The sequence below is a fragment of the Pinus tabuliformis genome, chromosome 1_2 (assembly GCF_031772625.1).
Source record: "Pinus tabuliformis cultivar Carrire ecotype Pingquan chromosome 1_2, CPIR1, whole genome shotgun sequence".
NCBI classification, from domain to species: domain Eukaryota; kingdom Viridiplantae; phylum Streptophyta; class Pinopsida; order Pinales; family Pinaceae; genus Pinus; species Pinus tabuliformis.
This window is the reverse complement of record NC_142298.1, coordinates 278013250-278038144: the sequence shown is the minus strand read 5'-3', so window position 1 is coordinate 278038144 and position 24895 is coordinate 278013250. Positions and strand designations below refer to the sequence as shown.

Genomic DNA, 24895 nt, shown 5'->3' with positions numbered 1-24895 from the left:
AGTTGGGCTTGTTAGGCGGTACGAATAGTGTTGAGGGAATTTTCCCAACATTTTGGAGGGAATTCAATCGTTGAATTCCTATAGCATTAATTACCTAGTTAGTGGAGGACCTCACAAGAATTGGAAGTGAATTTGGAGGGTTGGAACTAGAGCAAACCCCTTCTAGGTTTTTATAGGTTTTTGGAGGAGAGGTCCAACTAAATTTGCCAAATTTTCCGAGCAGTATTCAGGCCAGAAATCCCCTTTTTGTTCAGCAATGTGTTTTATTATTCAGCTGTTAATTTGCACCATTTTGTGGGTTTTACGGGTGGTTAGTTTGAGGTAGATTCCTTTCTGGGTTTCGTTGAGTATTTTTGGGAGAAGCTATAGCTACATTTTCTTGTGATTTCAAGCACTACAAAGGGGCATTCTCAACATTTCCAGTGCAACAACAGTTGTCACTTTCTGAGTTTGTGCAGAAGAATAATGGGCCGAAGTTTCCTAGCTCATGGGAGTCATCTCTTCCACCTGGGTTTGCTCCAACTTTCTTATTCAAGCCCTGGTGCACTTGTTCCTTGCTATATGTACTCCTCATAGTTCATAATTTTAATAAAATGGCTCAACTTATTTGTTGAGTTTCTTGGTGTTTTTGATGGTGCATGCATACTTATGGTTTTATTTGCTATAGCCTAGTTCATGTCTCTGTAATTAGCTGTAAATTTCAATTTGGAATATTACAATGGTATTGAAGCATGATCTTGGCCAACTGTGGGGGAGATAGCAAGATCATGGAGGTTTTGGCTATGCATGCATAGTTACTAGTGAATTTATGGGCACTTAAATGACGCATAAAGGGAAAAGTACATAGGGGATCTTGGAGGAGTTAATGAGGCAAAAAAAAATGTTGAGGAGGCAAAACTAACAGGTCCTAGAGGGGATGCAACAAATGGTACAAAACCAACAAAGAAGCCAAGCACACATAGCCCAACAGTACAACACCCAAACATATGGCCAATTTGGTTGTCCTACAATGCCTCATTTTCTGGATGAGACGGAGAAAGAGAAGCATAGGTCAAGGACGAGATCATCCTATAGAGGAGGGCAGTTAGAGGGTGAGACCAAGGGACATTTCTATTGGTGGAGACTGATCTTTAGGTGTCAGGAGTTTGAGGAGGAGGTTGAGCATGAGGACGCACAGGATGGTGAGGGGAACATCGATATACTGAGTGTGGTGCAAGAATCACCATTGTTGGAGACATCTTTGATAGCACCGGTTGACCTTGGAGGAGAGAGTAGAGCCTACACCCATAGAACCATATGTTGATGAGGTGTCGTCCCTAGATGAGGTGCTAGGAGATACAAAGGTACCCAGAGCCATGATTGAGTTCCTTGACGAAGACCACCTATAGCAGCATGGAGAACACATAGAGGGACGTGAGTTAGTCGTGGAGGGGCAGGTTGTGACCCATGTAGAGCCCATGGTGGAGGAGGACGAGCAGTGATCTTTTGGGCCAACCACCGATTTAGACCAGATAGATGCACAAGCCATCAGCAGAGCTGCAATACTTTAAGACAAAATCTCTCTTTAGACCTATATAAATGGGGTTTGCAACATTGTTAGGCTACCTCTATACAGGGGAGAGAGAGGTGGAGTTACCTAGACATATTATATATGTTGACCAAACCAACGAGATGAGGCGACATGAGCTGCACAATGTGCAACATTCGCAAGTTGGAGGGCTATTTCAATGTACGGTGGTTTGTGCTTTCGATCGCTTCCTTGGGGTTGGATGACGAGACATTCTAAGTTAGTACTCGATAGAGTGGGCTAGTCATATGGAGTTGATTGTAGACCAGAGATAGAGTGGGCTAGTCGTATGGAGTCAATTCTAGGCTAGAGTGAGAGTCAATAGGCATGTTCAAGCATCAAGGATACTAGAGGCCCAGGTTGGCATTGGGATCTCAGTGAGACTTGTTAGCCCTGAGATGCAGCGCTAAATCTCTAGAGTTTGAAAGGAAGGCTCGGTCTGCTTTGTTGTGCTTAAAGAGGTCCCACATGGGCTATTATTCCCTTCTCCTCTTACCCCGCTCACTTTCTACCCTTCCTGTTCCTTCATTCACCTTCTAAACCCGACAAAACCCCCTTTTCTGGCCTTAGCCCCAAGCGCAAAGCTAAATTACCCATGTGCCATATGCACCTTCAGCACAGCTCCTGAGGGCATCTCGTCATTTCACCGCGTCTGCGTCATTGATCTTTTCCCACCGGTCCAACGGCCCACATTCCTCCCGATAAAGGCAACCAGCCCGATCGGCCTCCACCGTCAGATCAGCCCCGCTAGATCTGACGGCCATTGCTCTTATCGCACGGACAACTAGCGCGGGCGATACTCGCGCAATATGGGTGGTTTCTCTCTCTCCTCCATCGCTATGTGTCATTCATTTAATGGAATCGCGCGGCTTCTAACAATTACCACTTACTTCCCGATGTTCGCGCGATAAAAACCATTATCGCCCAGAGTAAACCACCCCACCCGTTACCATCGTGCAACTCCACTGCCTAGTAACCGTCCAATCTACCTGCTTAAAGATCTGACGACCCGGACATGTCCCGCTCCCACCATGACCACTAGCCTCTGCAAAGCGATCTCCGCCACACATCTCCATTGATCCGACTGCCACTATTCATGATCATCCCAACCATTCACCTGCCCATGCACTCCATGTCCCACGTCTTGTCTGTTACCCGAAGAAGAAGATGGTCGACTTCGTCACTTTGGCGACAATCCGACCATGAAACTAAATTAAAGAAAGAGCATGGCCGAAGGATAAAAGGACATAGCACAACTCAGCGACCGAATTAAACAGTCATGGGACTGCACTGCCATAATCAGTGTAACCACCTAAAGCACAGCACAACACCTGAACTGATCAGGTTCTCACCGTGAAGAAAGCAACTTCATTCAGAGACGCTATCAGACAATTAAATGCAGTTGGTGGTCAATTAAAGACCCCCCATCCCTAAAAGGCCAGGGGGGTCGTTGTAATGAAAAATTATAAATAGCCACCAGGAAGATGTAATCAGGGTTGGCATTTGATGTAAGGTTCAGCTTCTGGAGACTATAGACACTCTGTAACTTGCAACGTCTCATCTTCATTTTCAGTAATGCAAGCTTCTTTTGGTTACATGCTCACTGTCCATTTCTTCTCTATTCTAAGCTTGTGCCTGTAGCACTGTATTCATGATTGCTTCCATGTTTAATAATAGATAACTGTCATCTTATCTATGTATTGAAATATTGAATGTATCAATGAGTAGGCCACTCAGGTTTCTTCTGTGTCTGATGCAAAATAACTGTCATCTTGTCTTTGCATTGATAGATTAGATCTACAAGTTTCTTTATTGGTTGTAGCCGACCATCACATGGTTGTGTGTATCTGCTGGTGTGGTCAGTGTTCTCCATATTCACCTAATTCCCAAACTATTGAGCGTTGGTGGTCTAAAGCCTTGTAGTCTGACAGTGTTCATGCATGTCTGAAGTGAAAACAGGGTAGAAGTGGTTATCTAGCTTCAACCAAACCATCATCCCTTCCAATAAACCTCTGTAAAAATAGTTTAATTTATATGTTACCAGGCATCTCCGAGCTACAACCTAGGAGAGTTTCTTGGAGTCCTAACATAATTGGTGCCGCTTCCGAGGAGAGGAGATTGAAGCTCAGCATCCCTGGGAGAACGACATAGATCCAGCTTTGATGATAGATAATGTCTGGACACATTTTTGGTTGTAATCATCTATCTGGTGACTCTACTGGAGGCCAAACCTCTTGGCGACTCCACATCACAGTTCTGGCTCAGTTCATGAGGCACACTCGGAGAAATCCTCAGAAGTCACCAGCTGACCCAATACCTGACCCTGAGAAGATTATCAAGGAAAGAAAGACATCACAAAAGGGAGCATCAAGATCAGGTAAATCTAAACAATCTTATGCATCTCTGCAAGAAAGGCTTGTAACAGAGCACATACATACTAAGAATATAGCCTCTAGTACTAGCAGTGAAGAGAAATTTTCAAAGATTCATAAAGCTCCCTATTCTTTAGGTCCTCCTTTGGACTTCAGCCCAAAGGAAACCCCCCCTCCTGTCCATCATATTCCTTTGACCCTGTCAGTCATTTCTAAACTCCCTATCTTTCAAACTGCCAGCATTCTTTCATCTACCCCAGTCATGGCAGGCCCACAAGCACCCACCAAAATGGAAAGAATCATAGTTGCTAGGTATGGGCCCTTAGTCTTGCCTACTCCTTTGAATGCAATGTCTGCTGGAGAATATCAGAAATACATGCCTAAGTTCACTAGGACTGAAGGGGTTACAGCTGAAGAACATCTCGAGTCGTTCCATAGATATGCTGATAACCTATATATCAATGAAGATGATGTGTGGATGAGGATATTCGTCCAAAGCCTAGATGGAGAGGCTAGAAAATGGTTCAGAGAATTAACCCCTAGGTCTATAGTAGACATTGAGGCCTTAGATGATGTGTTCCTAAAGCATTGAGGGGATAAGAAAAATCTGCTCTATTATCATAGTCAGTTTGGCAACCTGAAAAGGGAAAATGGGGAGTCATTGTTTGATTTCAATAAAATGTTTAACCGCATGTATAGCAAGATACCAGCTGAATTGAAACCTACTCCCACCTCTATCAAGCTCACCTATGCCAATGCCTTTGATGTTGACTTCTGCCTGCTATTGAGAGAAAGAAGATGTGCTTCTCCGGCTGACATGTAGGATGCAGCCTTGGAGTTAGAATCCAATATCATGGCTACAGAGAAACTCAAAGGACATGCTGATCGAAGGAGACAGAGGGGTGAATCTTCTTCATCTTCAGACCCCAAGATAGACAAAATGACCAAGATGATAGAGTCATTGGCCTCTGAAATCTCCAAGCTGAAGGTTGAGCAGCATTCAGGGAAAGGACGGGCTCCTAATACATTTTCTCCTAGAAACCCAAATCCATATAGAAGAGCAAATGATCAGTCACAGATTTTGCAAAGAAACAAAGATGCAAATGAAGACCAAAGGGCGAAGACCCTTTTTCAGAATACAGTCATGGAAGAAGAGAAGTTTGAAGAAGATGATGAGATCCATGGTATGGAAGACAAGGGCAGTGCCCCTTTTTTAACCAAAGCTGCCTATGAGAAGTCATTATTCAATGGTCAGATCAGCCAAGAACGAGATGGTGAAGCTATTCTACAAACTGTCGATCAGCACCAATATGATCTGAGATCTATGATGAATAATGTCAAAGAAGCTCCTGCTCATAAAGTTGTTGTCCCTGCAGAACAACAAGCTAATAAGCAGAAGCAACCAGCAGTTGATCCCATCATCCTCAAAGTTCCAGCCATAGAGGTAAGAGGCCTTGAAAATTCCCCTTCTTCTTTCAGTTTTCAATCAGAAATTTAGAAGCCAAGAATACCCATGCCTCTGATTGAACCAGTGAAGAATGAGTCCCTCAAGAAATCTATCCTTGAAGATCTTGAGCCTAAAACCATCCAAGCTTCCACTGACTATGTGAATTTGCAAAATGACCAACCAGCTGTTATTCTCAGCCCAGTGATAAAAAAATGTGAAGTCAGCTCCCCATCATCTTATGTTCCTCTGTCTGTTCAAGATAAAATCCCTCATAATTTCCCCCTAGGCACTGGAGCCAGCCATAATTCAATGCCCAAGGCTGACATGGATAAGCTCAGTCTTGATATTACGAAGCCTGCCCAGTTGGCCTCCACACAGCCTGAAAAGGCAGTTTGCCAGATCACAGAGGAAGAAGGCCCACAGATTTGGGACACCTTCTTTGATGGGGCTTGTTCTAAGAAAGCTACAGGAGCAGGTGAAGTCTTTGTGTCCCCCACACAAGAATACATTGATTCACCATTTATATTAATTGTTCAGGCCACAAATGACACAACCGAGTACACAGCAGCCCTTATTATTCAGCAGGTGTACAAAAGCTTCCACGAAAAACATCCAAGGATGAGAGCATACAGAGAGGGGGTGAAATATAAACCATCTCAACACGCTTTTGCAAGTCTTTGATGAATTGGCTGACATGCACATTGACCAAGAGAAAGAAACCTTTCATAGAAAGGTAAAAAGGGTCAATTCTCAGTATGGTGACTGTTTTCTCCAATGGGATGCACTGAAGGAAAGGCAGGGAGATCCTGGTAAATTCGATGCTCTATGGACAGGATCATTTATCATCGCTCAGGTCCAGGGGAACAATACTTTCATGCTACAGAGTTTGGAAGGAGAAACAATTTTTATGGCCCAATCAATGGGCGGTTTTTGAAAGTTTATTTTGTTTAAGGCTTTCAGGCCTCAACATTGTAAATATGTTATTTTTACAGTTTTAGTGTAGGCTTAAATAGACTCCATGCCCAATGGAATACTAGGCAATATTTCTGATCTTGTTTTTATGTAGAAGGCAGTGGTCTACAGTTCTTGAAACCTCACAGGGAGGATTTCATCCCCAGAAGGAGCCAGTGTTAGCCCTGAGATGTAGCGCTGACTCTCTGAAGTTTGAAAGGAAGGCTCGGTCTGCTTTGTTGTGCTTAAAGAGGTCCCACATGGGCCATTATTCCCTTCTCCTCTTACCCCGCTCACTTTCTACCCTTCTTGTTCCTTCATTCACCTTCTAAACCCGAAAAAACCCCCTTTTCTAGCCTTAGCCCCAAGCACAAAGCTAAATTACCCATAAAACCTTACCCATGTGCCATACGCGCCTTCAGCACAGCTCCTGAGGGCATCTCGTCATTTCATCGCGTCTACATCGTTGATCTTTTCCTGCCAGTCCAACGGCCCACATTCCTCCCGATAAAGGCAACCCGCCAAATCTGACAATCATTGCTCTTATCGCACGGACAACTAGCGCAGGCGATACTCGCGCGATATGGGTGGTTTCTCTCTCTCCTCCGCTGCTACGTGTCATTCATTGAATGGAATCACGCGGATTCTGACAATTACCACTTACTGCCTGATGTTCGTGCGATAAAAACCATTACCGCCCAAAGTAAACCACCCCACCCGTTACTGTCAGCGCAACTCCACCAGCCAATGACCATCCGATCTACCTGCTTGAAGATCTAACGGCCCGGATATGTCCCGCTCCCACCACGACTGCTAGCCTTTGCAAAGCGACCTTCGCCACACATCTCCATTGATCCGACGACCACCATTCATGATCATCCCAGCCGTTCATCTGCCCATGCACTCCATGTCCCACGTCCTATCTGTTACCCGAAGGAGAATATGGCTGACTCCATCACTCTGGCGATAGTCTGACCATGAAACTAAATTAAAGAAAGAGCATGGTCGAAGGATAAAAGGGCACAACACGACTCAGCTACCGAATTAAACAGTCATGGGAGTCCACTGCCATAATCAGTGTAACCACCTAAAGGACAGCACAGCACTTGAACTAAACAGGTTCTCACCGTGAAGAAAGCAACTTCATTCAGAGACGCTATCAGACAATTAAATGCAGTTGGTGGTCAATTAAAGACCCGCTATCCCTAAAAGACCGGGGAGGCCGTTGCAATGAAAAATTATAAATAGCCACCAGGAAGATGTAATCAAGGTTGGCATTTGATATAAGGTTCAACTTCTGGAGACTATAGACACTCTGTAACTTGCAGCGTCTCATCTTCATTTTCAGTAATGCAAGCTTCTTTTGTTGTTACATGCTCACTGTCCATTTGTTCTATGTTCTAAGTTTGTGCCTGTAGCATTGTATTCATGATTGCTTCCATGTTTAATAATAGATAACTGTCATCTTATCTATGTATTGAAATATTGAATGTATCAGTGAGTAGGCCACTCAGGTTTCTTTTGTGTCTGATGCAAAACAACTATCGTCTTGTATTTGCATTGATAGATTAGATCTACAAGTTTCTTTACTGGTTGCAGCCGGCCATCACATAGTTGTGTGTATCTGCTGGTGTGGTCAGTAGTCTCCATATTCACCTAATTCCCAAACTGTTGAGTGTTGGTGGTCTAAAGCCTTGTAGTCTAAGGGTGTTCATGTATGTCTGGAGTGAAAATAGGGTAGAAGTGGTTATCTGGCTTGAACCAAACCAACATCCCTTCCAATAAACTTATGCAAAAATAGTTTAATTTATATATTACCAGGCATCTCCGAGCTACAACCTAGGAGAGTTTCTTGGAGCCCTAACAGGACTACCTACCATTGGCTAGATACACAGATTGACTATGGCATTGGTGGTATAATTGACCCAACGGTCAAGCGCACATTTGAGGGGAATCAGCACCAATGGCCAGTCAACTTGTGAGGGAACGCCATGGGTCATTAGGTTATGTTGGATATGCTTGGGATCACAAGATAATCATCATTATGGCAGGAGATTATCGGAGGAGGTGGCATTGGTAGGCCACCAGACATTGCCTTGTATGGGGTTGGGGATTCTCCACAGTTATGTGGGGCACAGAGGACACGGAGGATCATAGCAGTGGTGGCATCACTTCTGGTACCTAGGAATATTCACTTCTCAGGTCCCTCCAGGAGGATTTGGAGGGGAGATCCATTCGTCGGAGGGTATGATGAGGCAACGGTGGAGGTCATGATGCCAGTCGGGTGCGGGCTAATGCATATTCTCACAACTTTAGGCCATGACATTCAGGGATGTGTAGGAGCATACAATGACTAGCAGTGGCCTACAGAGGAGCACAAAGATGCATGGTTGTTCATTGTAGCATGTTGGTGTATGTTGTGGAGTAGGAGAAGCAACTCCCATCACATTGAGTACATGCGGGGAGTGCCAAGTACAATGACACAGGTAGGATACAAGACGATATAGGATGGTCCAACAGTAGCATGGGGTATCTTGTGGTGTATAGGGATAGGCCACAAGGTACAACATGTTGTGGTGTACAAGGATACTTGGTGGCATACGGTGCGACACAGTGGGCTCTTGGAGCATTTCCACCAAGGAGACTTATGGACAAGGACATTAGGTTTAACGTTGGGTGCAACTCACCTAGGATCGATGAGGACGCGATTTAGCTTATGGGAGTGCCATGTTCAATGGAGACATGTCTTCGATTGGGTTATCAACAGATCTGAGGTAGAAATGGGGACATCCATAGGATTACACGTCGGTATCCTTGCAGACTCTTGATCATACCCTTGAGGACCTACCCACCCATCGCTCTCCAGTGTTGTTTACAGTCGCAGATTGTTTGGTTGTTGCCCCTTGATTCTCTCTGTTCAGGCAATAGGACATGGGAGGCCCACCTTAGGCAGTTGGATGAGATACTATGTGTCATGGGCGGGGAGGAGACTCTCCAGTTGAGACATTTGGTGGAGGCACGAGCTGACAGATACAGGCTTAGGGATGGCGTGGTTTATTGCCGAGGTAGCATAGGTTCAACTCCTGGGCTCACACTTGGGGAGCTGATTGCAAGGGAGTTGCATGATGCACTTTTGGCGAGATAGTCTAAGGCGTTACAAGAGCCTGAGGGATAGTGGATGGTAGACTTTGTCTACAAGAGGGTACCCAGACTCCGAGCAGTGTCCAAGTGTATCATCAGGAGTTGGGATAGTGGATTTCACTGCATGGTCTGGCAGGAGCAGGGTAGATTTGCATGCTTGGGACAAATTCTTGATACTTGGGGTCCATCTATGGTATACATACAAGGGTCAGAGATGAGGATCAGATGGGATTTAGTAGGTAGTAGTGCTATGAAGCGGCAACCCACGAGGTGTGGGAGTTGGTGGACCTCTAGTATGGTTATGGGAACCAGGGATCCATTTGATGTGGGGACACTCCATTACTTAACGAGTACGATTGCAATAGTCGTGATCCAGTTCATTATCAGGTTGACACGTGGCAGATCATTGAGGTCTTCATCATATGGCAAGGCAGGTGGTTGTTTCAGATTGAGGCCAACCATTGAGTGATAGGCGCGAGCATTGCTAAGTTCCCTTGGCAAGATGGACATAACCTCGATCATCACAGATATTATGGCCGAGAGTTACATGAGATGAGGCTCTGATATGAGCATGTTATACAGTTAGTCGTGACTAGAGTGTCGCAAGGTCTATAGGATAGTTTCTTCATGCGATGGGCTTGGGACCCTGGCATCACAATACTTGACAATTTAGCTACCTTTGGGGGTGAGTTGGGTTTGACGGGGGAGATCATTCCGACTTTCCATTTGATTTTAGCGATTCTTTATTGGCACGAGGGACTTCACCAACATGGAGGGATGACCAATAGGGGGAGTTCAAGGGAAGCTCGTGCAGGCAAGGATTTATTTCCATAGGAGTTGGATTGTATCTTCGATTGCCCACCCTTCGAGTACATGAGATAGATGACTCAATAGAGCAGTTGCACGAGGAGACAAACAAGACTTTATATGATTGTGATGCTCTCTTTATTAATGGTATGCAAAGGGATTTGAGTGCCTATACCAAGTTGGACATTGAGAGGAGCAACGAGTGCTTCACATTGACCAGGACGACTTGGTTTCCTAGTATTGAGGGACTCGTTAATGACAATATAGTGTTGGGGATAGGGATGACTTAGTGGCATGTTTGGGACCCTTGTATCGTTTGTAGTAATCATTTAGGTAAGCTGATAGAGGAGGCACTTGTTCAGGCATTGCTTGAGGACAAGTAATTTTTGGTGGGGAGGACTGTCATGTCCCCAATTAATAATTTTGCTAACGGCATTCTTAATTTTGAAATTTTTGGTAGTTAATAAATATTTGACATATAAACTTGGGAAAAATGGGTGAAAAAGGAAAATTTATAAAGGTGCCACCCCCAAACATTAGAAAATCCAAGAAATTCGATGGGAAGTGGAGAGTGAGGGCCACTCCAAGGGAATACCCACCCCTTGGAGGAATTAAAATTGGGTGAGAGAGGGAATTTGATGGGTGGAGCCCACAAGGAGCATGAGGGATGGCTAGCTATAAATTGGAGGTGAGGCTCTCATTTTAGGGGCTTTTGACAATTTGACAATAAAACCAAGTTCTCTTGAGTTGTTGAGCCAAAACAACTAAGTGATGTTTAGCACTAGGGGATTCCAAGCAGAGATCTCCACTCTACCTTCAGTGGAGTTCGAGTGCCACTCTAAGGGAGACATCTTCACACTTTAGAGTTGTTCAGGGAGGAGTTTGCAGGTACAGCGAGTCATGACGTGGAGCAGTTGGGACACAGAACAAGAGTATGCATTTCTTGGGAGAGCCATATTGTGCTGGAATTGGTTCCGAGATTTTGTGGGTTGGTTTCCCTTGGTATTTGTTGAAGATTTCAAGTAAATTTTGGGCTGACTTGGGGCTGTTTATTGTGCCAAATTTTTCCTATGTTGGGCCTGCGCAAAGGAGATTATGGACTACACAATTCATAGAAGGGAGTTAATTGTGGGGGAGACTTGACTGGGAGTTTGGAGTTGGGCTTGCTAGGAGGTACAAGGAGTGTTGAGGGATTTTTCCCAGCATTGGAGGGAATTTAGTGGTCCAAACCCCTTTTGGGTTTTTATGGGTATATGGAGGAGAGGTAAATTTGCAGAATTTTCTAGGCAGTATTCAGGCCAAAAATCCCATTTTTGTTTAGCAGTGTGTTTTATTATTCATCTGGTAATTTGCACAATTTTGTGGGTTTTCTGGGTGGTTAGTATGAGGCAAATTCCTTTCTGGGTTTGGTTGAGTATCTTTGGGAGAAGCTATAAATGAATTTTTAGGTGATTCCGGGCACTACAAAGGGGCATTCTCAACGTTTTCATTGCAACAACAATTGTAAGTTTTTGGGTTTGCACAGAAGAATATTGGGCCAAAGTTTCCTAGCTCGTGGGAGTCATGTCTTCCACCTCGGTTTGCTCCAGCTTGCTTATGCAAGCCTAGATGCACTTGTTCCTTGCTATATGTACTCCTTATAGTTCAATTTAATAAAATGGCTCAGCTTATTTGCCCAGTTTCTTGGTGTTTTTGATGGTGCATGCATACTTGTGACTTTATTCGCTATAGCCTAGTCTATGTGTCTGTTATTAGCTGTAAATTTCAATTTGGGATGTTACACAAATTATACCAACCACTATTAGTTCCCTTGCCTCTTGGTTATGGGAACTAATTTATGGTCTTCATTAGTAGTTTTCCCACCACAACTTACAAAGTAGTTTGCCCATTTTATTAAATGGACATTTTCACTCCATACAACTAGACAAACAATGCAACTACTATGAGAGAGTTGTTCTTTAGGAAAAACTGGGCACAATTTGGTCTCCCATTTATTGTTGTTTGAGATAGTGAGCCTTTATTTCTTAGCATTTTTGGTACCCTTGTGGAGTATTGCTTGATAGGAAACTTCAAAATTCTACTTCATTCCATGCACAAACTAATATTCAAGACGATGTGATCAACAAGACATCGGCATGTGAATTTCAAATATATCAACAGTCTAATAAGTAGTGGGACAAGTATGTACATGTGCTACACATAGTTATAATAAAGCAACTCATACTTCAATTAGTCACTTGAGGTGTGTTTTTTTCATTCTTTTGCACTATATGAGGTTTTGATTACTCTCTATACTCCATTTATATTTCATCAACAAGAAGAGTAGGATAACTTCTTCTTTTGTTGAGAAAATAGTAAATAGCCAAAGTCAAAGATATTTCATTACAAGCATGGACCAAATGTGAAAAATAGTTACTAAACATTGTGTTCGACATCACTCCCAGGTTGGTGATAATATGTGATTACATTTGGACATGGAGAAATTAAAGAACTAATAGCATCACAAGATGAAGTCCATTTACTATAGTCCTTACACCATCTTTCAAGTTGTTGGATACAATATTTTTTTTCTTGTATCTTTCATCTCACCTTGGCATACATTATGCGTAGAATATCAATCAACTGAAGTTATATTATTACCATTACTAGAAAATAATATACAATTTATCCATTATCGAGATACCATAGAGGCCTAACTTCCACTTGAGGAAGATTCATTGCTCAACCTCAACTCTAGGACTACTGGAACAAAGTGGACTATTACCTATTTTGTAGGTCATAAAGGCACCCTATATTTACAACCCAAGTGGTTCCCCAACCCACTTTTCAGCATAAGTTTTGTCATTTACACTAGAAATTGGGGAGAATATCCTCTAAATGCAGAGGTGATAACATAACATAACCATTACATATTTTGAGCACATTGGGCCATTGTAGTTTTAAACAACCTTGTGTTTTTTTTGAAATGCAATCTATATCACACCAAGGAGCAAATAAGTACATAGTAGATCAGAGTTACATCACATGAACAATAAGGGTACCAAGAAAATTCCTCCTACATAGGCCAAAACAAAAAGCATATGCTCTTGTGCACCAAGAGAAAAGGACTAAACACCACAGCGAATGACATCGAGTTTAACAATCCCCCCTCCAAAAAAAAGCCAACTCTTATTTAAAACAACTCAAATCCCCTAAGCTAAAAGGGAAGGGATCTTCTTGAAAAATAGCTTTACATCAATGTTTCCAAAGATATCAAATAGCAAGTAATTGTACTAGGATTTGCAATTGTCCCTAATCATCAAAGGGACTTTTCCATGAAATTAAGGAAACGAAGAAGAAAAGATATTCAACTTGAAACCATGCCCAAAACATCTTGGTAGCTTAGCATCTCCAAAAGACATGCTCCGTTGTTTCATCCTTGCTGCGCAAAACACAAGTAACATTTGTCACACTAATTTTATGAAACTTATGCTTGATAGAAAACCCTTTTCGACGCAAAATCCATCCCCAAACCTTTTGTTTCAAAGAGGAATGTGATTTCGAAATGGACTGGCACCTCTACAACCAACACACCACAAGGTCCTTAATTATTTTCATCCTCTGGATAATGGTATCCTTAGTGATTAATCTCGGCACCACTTTAAACTGTGTACTTTTGTGTAATATCAAAGTGTGCACAGTTGATAATCTATGAACTCTTGCCCTCTAGCATCTCTATGTTGCCTTTGTATTTCGTTGTATAATATCAAACAATTAAAAGATTTCATCAAAGTTCCAGAATTTACAGTGAAATATAAAACAGAAAGCAGTTGAAAAATAATTGAGAACATGTTGTTCAAGGTAAATCCACTACTTTCCAAGGGTTCTACCTATCTAAATCGTCTTTTCCCCTGTCTAGGAGATTGCAATTGGGCTAAATGACCCAAAAGTATTTTGCAGGAACTTTCAATGATTTTTTACCAAATTTTGATCAAACAAAGGAGCGCTAGCATAACAGTTGCACTAGAAAAATGCAATGCCCATTTCCTCCATAAATTACTAGATCTAATTTAGTTTTTGCTTGTGTAAAGCAGGAAATTTTTAGATAACCCATGTTATGATATGAGAACAAGCCATAGGTTAAGAAAACGAAGGCTAAGACTTGCCTGAGAAGATTGTCATTTTCTTGAGTTCAGGAACACTATTTACGCGCAAACTTTAGAGGTAGTACAGAGTACTAAACGGCCAAATTTAGCTTAACGCTCCAATATTTATTGTAAAACATACCTTCAAAATTAAGCATAGGAATCATAATGAAGACGTGCCTTCCTAGTCACTTTGGAATTTGGGTTTGTCACTGGCAGATTGCTTTTGGAGAGAGGTATATGGAGTGTCCAGACTACTCATAAGCCAATAATCCAATTCTAGTCAACGAGATCATGGTGGCTGCAGGTTAGAATGATGTGCATATAAATTGCATAAGGCCATAACTTTGGGATGTAAAGCCCACAAATGATTCACAAGCAGGTTCAGTTGTACCTCCTTTAAATAACCTGTTCTCAGGATGAGGTGCACCATCTTTAGATTATTGGCCGGTAGGTACTCTGCCTTAGATAGAACATAGGGATAAAGATTATTACTAGGAACGAACTCTTCTGCTTCAAACGTTAAACTAAATGGCTGTAGGCCTCTTTCTTGTCATCAACAACCCTATAGGAATTGTTCTTTTGGTTGTATGTAATTTTTCATGAATGTCTTGTAAGCACAGAATACTGTTGTTACTGAAAATGAAGGGCTTGGATTCTGCTCCGGATTGAAGAATTTATCTAACTCTTAACTAGAGATCGTGGAAGAGTGGATTCTTGGAATTGCACAATTAGATGCTGTCCTGGATTGAAGTTTTCATTCCACCCTTTATTTTACTACAATTGTATAACAAGCATGTCATTCTCAATCATCCGAAACTAAGAGAACAAAATTATGAAAACTTTCTGGAAATAAGCAAATGCAAATTAGTGTTTCAAGCAGTGGGAAAAAGTAACCAAAAAAGAATATAGATGTTAAAAAGGGACAAGCACATTCGTAATGTAGTCAAATAAAGAAGCTGAAACAACCCAACTATATACACAATGGTTTTGGCCTTCTTTCGGAAAGGCTTAATTTTGTTACATAGGTCAGCCTGTGGTTGAAAGCAACTAAATCATGATGGAAGACTGGATTCCTGGAATTGCAGAATTTGGATGCTGTCCTGGATTGAAGTATCCATTCCACCCTTCATTTTACGGAAATCATATAACAAGAATGTCATTCTAAATTGTCCGAAACTAAGAGAAAACAAAATTATCAAAACTTTCTGGAAATAAGCAAATGTAAATTAAGGTTTCAAGAAAGCGGGAAAAAAGTAATCAAAAGAGAGTATCGATGTAAAAAAAGGGAAAAACACACTCCTAATGTAGTCAAATAAAAATAAAGAGAAGCTCAAACCACCCAACCATTTACAAAATGGCTTTGACCTACTTTCGGGAAGTCTTAATTCTGTGACATGGGTCCTATGGTTGAAAGCATCTAAATCAATGATGGTCTAAGGATTAGAAATTAAAGGGCAAGAAAAACCCACCTAGACATCTAAAGAAATAGGCATCATGATTTGAAATTAAAGCGCCAGAAAAGCGCACCTGGACATCTAAGGAAACAGGAATAATGGGAGGACTCCACACCGGGTGATGCAGGTGAAATAAGATAGAGAAGTTTCGGGTAATAATATGCACTCTGCATTAAAGTAATTAATGTCATATAGGTTAGGATACATACATACTGTTGGATCTGAAATTTTTAGATCAAACGGTATATACTCAACCTATACCCTGTTAATTGTATTGCTGCAGGGTGTATATTAATAACTCAAGATCGTGTATGTTGATAACCCAAGGTCTGAGTGACTCTGAAGGATAATTACTACTGTTGTGGTATCATAGCATGGTAAGATTCGATTTTTTTTTTTTTTTTCGTTTGAAATGGACTATTGGCAGTTCTTAAATTGTCACTTCGAAAACAGAAGAGAAGAGAAGAGAAGGAACCATCTCCTAACTCGACCCATGGGCCAATAGATTTACCATGACAACTGCAGGACTAATTGGTTGCATTTCAGAAAACAACACAAGGAAATAACTTAAATCCAAATCCTTCAGAGGCAGGAAATCTTAGTTGAAGCGATGTTACTGGTGTGGCACAGTGGATCTTGACAGAGTTGAACTGGAAATCGCCACTTATGGAGGTTCAATAAATTAGGGTATAGAGTCCACACAAACCCAAAACCCAGTCTACCTGGTAGCAGATTCCAAGGGCACTGTTACCTGAGAGACCTTGGCCTCAAAGCTAAAATCATTGAATCTCAACATCAATTTCAAAATATAGCTAAAACAAATATAGCATCCTACAACCTGCGACGTAAATCGAAACTAAAAAATTTGCTTTTCCTTCATGAAATCACATAGAAAATAGTGCCAATGGTCCACCCTTCCATATCGGTTTAGGCATAAGGAGCGACATACATAGTTGTAATGAAAACTAAACAATACACCATTGAATTCAAATGCCCATACCCATTAAGCTCCTCTAAGGGATCAATCCTGCTATTCGGCAGCAAACATCGTGGTGGTAACGCAATCCAGCCCACATCCACAAGTCGGGGAAACATCAAAATTGTTGAGAGGAAAGGCAGCAGAGAATGGTCCCACGTAAAATTCTAATTTCCCATCATCATCGCCCTCGCCCCCTCTGAGTTCCACTTTAGATATGTCCAGCCATACAAACAGAATCTTGACGCTTATCCCTTTCAATTTCTTGAGAGAGCCGGGGCTGATCTTTCCTGAGATTCTTCTCTGATACTTCAGCTGGTACCCTGCTTCGATCCCAAAGCTGCATACCCCATCTCCATCCACCTCCAGAAACACCTCAAAACTCCCGTCTGCATCATTGAGAAAATAGTCCGTGGCATTTGTGGGCAGAATTCCCTTGGGAAACTTAAACGATTCCATTACATCATACACTGACTCCCCAGTACCATTTCTATTTGTCCCCGCAGATATAAAAAGAAATGGAAAAACCAGAACCAGGGCCGCTCCGACCAGGAACCTAATGTGCCTGTCACCCATTATCCTCAAATTCCACAATGATTCCTCGATTCTATGTCAAAATATCCTTGTAAAGAGAAATAGCGCGCATAGGTTGGACAGAAGTAAAGCATGTAAATGATACCCATCAATGTTTTCTCTCCTCCACCATTACATATTTATAACTGAAGTCCAAGTGAAAAGTGAAGATTTATGGACATTGACCTATTCTCGACACAATTTTTTTATCTTTATCGAGGTGGTAATATTATCCATTCCATCCCATCCAGGGATGATTAAAACAGTGTCAATTCCGATTTATCGAGGTGGTAATATTATCCATTCCATTCCCATCCAGGGATGATTAAAACAGTGTCAATTCCGATTGCTATCATGTAAATTTTGTCAGGGTTCATTCTAACCATTATAAATCCTAAATAAACCAGTGCTCCCAAGAAAACCACATTCCTCCCCCCGACACAATGCTACTAGTAATCAACAAAAACAAAAAATTGAACGTGAAATTTTGTATTTACATTTATCTCACATTTTCATAAACTTATCAATAAACTCACTGGAAAGCTAATATATTTCCGTATATTTAATATAACTATTTATTCTTTTAAATATATTTCATATTAAAAAAATAAATAATTATATTATAAAATTGTTGATCTTTAACAAATTTATATATTTGTATAAAAACTTTAAAAATATATATATTAAAATATTATAATATTAAAAAAAAATCATAATATTTATTACAATAATGATGATATATTAAAATAAAAATATATAAAATTAATTATATTAAAATCAAAACATTACTTAAAAATAATGATTGCCTTTTTTTATATTTTAATAAACAAAGTTAATGAAATGAAAGTTCTCATACAACAGTCTTTGTCTTTATCTTTATTTTATTTTATATAATATATATATTATTTTTTAATTTTAAAAATACAATTACATTTTCACGATTCAGCATCTGACCCTGATTCAGCATCGCAACCGCCATCTAGACGGGGTTAATAAAGATCAGATGTGGGCTTTAAATCACTGGGTTAGCGCGGTGAGTTCAATTTGTAGCTCTTCACCGTTAGCTTCTGTCCCTAGAGAGCACGCTGCAGCTTTGAAAAACCGGGCCAGCTCGCACAGCGCTTTCTCCAGCTCGTCTCCGTCCTCAGCACCGTCTTCTACCCTCGCGCAGATCGTTTCTCCCTTCTCTCCTTCTGCGGGCGTTTCCACTCGAAGCTCTCTCAGCGGCATCATCTCATCTGGAATAGAGTATTGGAACCTCCAACCCTGGCATTTCCGCATCTTCCCCGGATCCGTCTTTCCTTCGTCCTGCTGGCGTGACCCAACTCCTTCATCGCCCTCGTTGACTGTGCCCCATTCGCCTTCATCCCCCTGGTTGACTGTGCCCCATTCGACGCTGTCCTCCTCCAAGCCTATGACATGACCGTGCTCCATTCTTCGCTGTCCTCTTCCAAGCGTTTTTCTGCCTCTTGGTCGCCTTCCATTCCCTCAACCTGGATGCTCTCTCCGCTTCCAATAAACAATCTGGCTCCATTGGTCCAAACAACGTTTTTAATAATATTAAAAAAGAGAACATTATCGAAGACTATTATAATACTAACGTGAATAATCATAAGGGGATTATCGAAGACTATTATAATACCAACGTGAATAATCATAAGGGGATTATCGAAGACTATTATAATCATTAGGGTTTATCGTTTATGGTTTAGGGTTTATAAAAAATTAGCAAATACTTGTAATAAACACTTAAAACAAATTACAAAATGCTTGTCAAAATGTTATAAAATGCTTAGGTTTTCAGGTTTATAACACTTTACTAAATGATTTTAATAAGCACTCAAAAAAAAGTTAGAGAAGGCTTGTTGGAATGTTATAAAACTCAAACAATTTAGGGTTTATAGTGTTATAAAATTCTTACAGTTTAGGGTTTAACATGTTATAAAATCCACAGGGAGTCATAAGGGGATTTATTTTGGTAATAACTTATCTATTCCCAATCCTAGGAATAATATTAAATATTACAACAATTTTATAAATAATACTAACATTTACAACAAACTTTCATTTAATTTTGCTTATAAGCTTAATAATAATAATAACAACGATTATGATAATAATAAAAACTTTAATAATAATAACAACAACAATAATCACAATAATGATAATAGTAATAATAACAATAATAATAATAATAAATTTTTGTTAGGTTTTAAGAACATGATTAATCTTTCTAGCCAGAACTTTGACCCCTCTGTTTTTAGTCTCCTTAATAAAGGTCTTAATTTTGCCCTTGCCCCCAATAGGATCCCTACCGATGAACCAATGACATTATCTATAACATCGAGTTTGGGATTAGGGACCTTCCAGACAATGTCAAGGAGACTATTAGGCAGGACTGTGCTATTATTCTTAGGAAGGCTAAGCCTCCTAAGAAAAACTTTAGCAAGGCCGAGTTTCTTGCCCTCAAGTCCCTTAGGGACAACCCTGACATTGTCGTCCTTAAGGCGAACAAAGGTGGAGCTGTTGTCATTCTTGATAAGTCGGATTATGTCCACAAAATGGTTGACCATCTTTCTAGTAGTGGAAGTTACATCAAGCTTAAGAAGAATCCCCTTAAGTCTGTTTCTAAAGAGGTAGCATCCACTATTAAAGCAAATTCTTCCCTTCTTCCTCTTTCCCGAAAGCTTATCGAAAGCAATCCCCTCACCCCTAGAATCTATGGCCTTCCCAAGATTCATAAACCTGGGGCCCCCTTAAGGCCTATTGTTAACACAATAGGCGGTTCTGCCTATCTTCTTGCTAAATTCCTTGCCCAAAAGCTCAAACCTCTTATTGGCCGAACAAAGTCTTTTGTTAAAGACTCTGCCTTCTTCGTTCAAGAATAGAGAGATATCAAGTTGGAACCTGGAGATTTGCTGGTTAGTTTTGACGTTGTGTCCTTATACACCAAAATCCCCATCCAAGAGGCCATTGATATCATATATCACATCACTGATAAAGACATTGCCAAGTTAGTTGGTCTCTGCCTCACCTCAACTTTCTTCAGTTTTCAAGGTGAGTTCTATGAGCAAACTTACGGTGTCATGATGGGTTCCCCTCTTTCCCCTATCGTAGCTAACCTATTTATGGAGGATTTTGAGACCAAGGCCTTAGCCTCTACTCAATTTCGCCCCAAAAAATGGAGCAGGTTTGTTGATGACACATGTGTCATTTGGTCTCATGGTCGTGAGAAACTAGATATGTTTCTTAACCACGTTAATTCTCAATCAGAATCCATCAAGTTCATAATAGAGATTGAGGAGAATGGTCGCCTTCCCTTTCTCGACATTCTCCTTTCTAGGAAGGAGGATGGTTCCATCTATCCCCAAGTCTTTCGGAAAAAGACTCACATGGAACAGTATCTCCATGCTAGTTCTCATCACTTCCCAACTCAGAAATTCGGGGTTCTCAACGCTCTTGCTACTCGTTCCCTAAGAATCCTTGATGATAGCCACCTTGATCAGGAAAAATCTCATCTTCTTGAAGTTTTTAAAAATAATGGGTATAGCAGGCCCCAGAGCCTCAAGGCCTTTCACAAAGCCAACAAAGCGCCTAAAGATAAACCCGCTCGAGCTGATCCTGGAACCACATATAGGATTGCCCATATTCTTAAGAAGATGAATGTCTCTTCCTCTTTCAAACCTCTCTGAACCATTAAAATTTCCTTTAGATCCATTAAGGACCCTATTGACCCTAAAGACATGAAAGGGGTCTACCATGTTCCTTGCTCCTGTGGTATCCCCTACATTGGGGAAACGGGGAGATCTATTAAGCAAAGAATCATCGAATGTGTTGTTGACATTAGACACAATCGATCCCGCACATCAGCCCTTACCGAACATGCAGAGAAAACAAAACATCATGTCTGCATTGAAGAATCCAAATTCATTGCTCGGGTTGGTCATTTCCACCACAGGAAACTCAGGGAAGCGGTTGAACTTGAGAGGCATACCAAAAACCTTAATAGGGAGGCATGCCAGAAACCTTAATAGGGATGATGGCTGGAAATTAAGTAAAAGTTGGACTCTAACTCTCTCTCTTTCTGTTTCTCTCTTTTAGTCTTCTGGTCCCCCCCTTGTTTCGATTTATTCCTTTAACCTTATTTTCTTAGCTTGTGATTTAATTTCTAATCTCTTGGTTGACCTAGCCTCTCCAAAAATGTTTTATTTTTCTTAGCCATCCTCCCTTATGATCTAGGTTAGTTCTTTCCGGCAATTTGTGGTCTTATTAATAACGGTCTTATTAATCGAAATAAAAAATTATCCTTGGATTAGTCAAACCCTAACAAATCACATTATATAAATTAACTATTCTAATCAGATTATATAAATTAATTCTAAAAATTAATATTATTAAATTAATTAATTTATAATATCGAAATAAAATAATTATTCGTAAATAACTAAATATTAAAGAATTTAACATATAGCATTCTTATTGTAATAATTAATAATATTTTACTTTGAAATATTATTAAATTTACCTTAAATAAGTAAAACCCCAACAAATTTATTTATTTTAATATTCTACTTATATAAATTATTTAGTCATACCCTAACAGATCACATTATATAAATTAATATTATTAAATTAATTAATTTATAATATGGAAATAAAATAATTATTCATAACTAATTAAATTAATTAATTTATAATATGGAAATAAAATAATTATTCATAACTAACTAAATATTAAACAATTTAACGCATAATACTCTTATTGTAATAATTAATAATATTTTACTTTGAAATATTATCAAATTTACCTTAAATAAGTCAAACCCCAATAAATTATTATTTATTTATTTTTAATATTCTATTTATAACATCAAAATAAAATATTTATTTATCACATAACAACTAGTTTTTAACTCAGTGACAGATTAACCAACGGTAACTCTTGGCAACGATCATTGGGAATATTTGATTTATAACCTAAGTTGATTTTTTTTAAATTTCACATACCAACTCCACATTAAAAATTGAATCAATTAAATATGTATTCATAATAGAATGTAAAAATAATAATAATCAACATAGATCAAGTGTCGAGATGGATCAAATCTCTCAAGATGCAAACTTCTTTTTGAGTGCAAAACTTAGGAAACATTTACACCTAGAGAGATTTGATTCATTTCATTGCTTGGTAAATCTTTAGTTAAGATGGATCTATGCAAGTTATTAATAATTTTATTTATATTATACAAAATTCTCATCTTTATATATAAAATTATTCACCTTGACTTAATCTTTATGGAATATCCACGAAATATTTTTAATAGTGAGAATAGAGGGTTTAATAAATATAAATAAATCAAAATATAATATATATATATATATATATATATATATATATATATATATATAATTAAAATAAAATAAAATATGTATAAAATAATTTGATCGTGAAATGAGTTATAGTTTTTGGGTATGCGGTATTGATAAGCCATGGTATTGTAACAAAGCCGAGAGGCTCTCTACAACCCATGGGTAGATGTGTAGATGTAATGTAAGTATATAAACAATTTTAAATTATATTATAAAATATTCCCATAGAAATTAAATCAAGGTTTTAATAAAATTAAAATGAAAATACTTTTATAGATAAAGATTTGATATTTATATTATATAAGTAATACTATTAAGAACCAACGTAGATCAATCTTAACTAAGGATCCAAGCCATGATAGCAAGAAAAGTTACTAACAATAATAGAGGAAAGATAGTGCATGATTCTTTTAAGTTTTTCATTATTATATTTTCTTTGATATGATTGATCCAAAATATGAGTTAAATATTTTACAACCAATTGATTTTGTTTAACTTAGACACTTTCTTAAAAAATGATACAATAGGATCAAATTTAAGAGGGTGGAGAGAGAGGGAGGGAGATAGTGACAGAGCTATAGGTTGGAGAGAGAGAGAGAGAAAGAGAGTGTGTGATGAGAGGAGAGAGTGGGGGAGAGAGAGAGAAGAAGAGAGGGAGGGAGATAGTGATAGTGTTGGAGGGAATATAGAAAGAGAGAGAGATTGTGGGGGGGAGACAAAGGAAGATTGGCTGAGGGAGACGAAGGGAGGTGGGAGAGAAAGGAAGAGAGAGAGGAATCAAGAGAGAGAAAGAGACAAAAAGAGAGAGATATGGAGTTGGATGGGGAGAGAGATGGAAGGAAGAAAAAAGACATATAACGAGAAAGGTGGAGAGAGAGAGGGAGTGACAAGGGAGATATGGAGAGAGAGAGAGGGAGTGACAAGGGAGATATCGAGAGAGAGTGAGGGAGGGAAGAGAGAGATAAGGATAGAGAGAGTGGGAGAAGGGGAAGAGAGAGAGAGGGACAGGAAGAGGTAGGGAGAGAGAGATAAAAATATATGGAGAGAGAGTGTTTATTTTTGGGGGTGAGATACATAGGGGGAATAAGAAAGAGACACATAGATACAAATATAGATATTATATAGTATTATATAACCAGCCTAGATCCATATTAACCCCAAACCTATCAAGCACTGAGAGGGATCAAATCTCTTGAGGTGAAAACCTTTCCTCAAGTTTTGCACTCAAAAAAAGGTTTGCACCTCAAGGGATTTGATCCCTCTCGGCGCTTGATAGATCCGGGGTTAAAATGGATGTAGGCTGGTGTATTCTACAACACACTATGAGAGATGTGTAAGAATGCCCAACCGTCTGTTGGAAATAATACTAAGAAGGGGGGGGGGGGGTGAATCAGTATTAGCAATTTAACAATTTTTCATTTCTATAAACAAATTGATATACGCTACTTCTGTTAATTAAACCTGCATATATACGCATCTGTGTTTAGAGAAAACCGTGTCTATCTTGCAGACTTCTAATTTAGTTAGCTGATCTTAATCTGTGTATCAGAACCATAAAACAATAATCAAGTGTAGTAAACAGTACAGGCAATCACACACATGAACACAAGATATAAGGTGGAAACCCAATGTGGGTGAAAACCACCTGCTGCAATTCGTCTCTATCTTCTTTTAATAAGAAACTGTTGGAAATAATACTGAGAGGGGGGGGGTGAATCAGTATTATCAAGTTCTTTTAATAAATCTTCCTTATTTATACTTTGAATTATTTTTGCATGTCAGTACCATAAAATAATGAGCATGAACAAGAAAAACAGATAGTCACACCAAAGAACACCAGATATAAGGTGGAAACCCAATGTGGGTGAAAACCACCTGCTGCAATATGTCTCTATCTTCTTTCAAATTAGAAACTCCTTTTACAATGGTTTTGTACTGGTGCAGTCCTTTACCAGTACGCAGGCTGCAACCTGCAGAGAGCTACAACTCTCTCTCGTTTTCCAGTCTCTCCTGGAAGGGAGCTACAACCCCCTACTTCTTTTCTTTCAAAGACCACTTTTCAATTTTCAAACTGGATCCAAGAATATCAAATAATCATCAAGTACATGCA

At 39.7% G+C, this 24895-nt stretch overlaps 1 protein-coding gene across 3 annotated transcripts in view; it reads right to left on the bottom strand.

The window, feature by feature from the left end:
• LOC149205420 (uncharacterized) overlaps nt 1-17561 on the bottom strand; it is a 39824-nt gene extending 22263 nt beyond the window's left edge. For 2 of the 3 annotated variants that reach the window (XM_089395063.1, XM_089395064.1), the window contains exon 1: nt 16867-17561. In XM_089395063.1, coding sequence (XP_089251189.1) covers nt 16897-17418 — 522 coding nt within the window. In that variant the 5' untranslated portion in view covers nt 17419-17561 and the 3' untranslated portion in view covers nt 16867-16896. Of the gene's footprint in view, nt 1-13262; nt 13707-16866 lie in introns of those variants that run through there. The other variant, XM_089395062.1, reaches the window with a different exon arrangement.
• Between the last annotated feature and the right edge of the window lie 7334 nt (nt 17562-24895).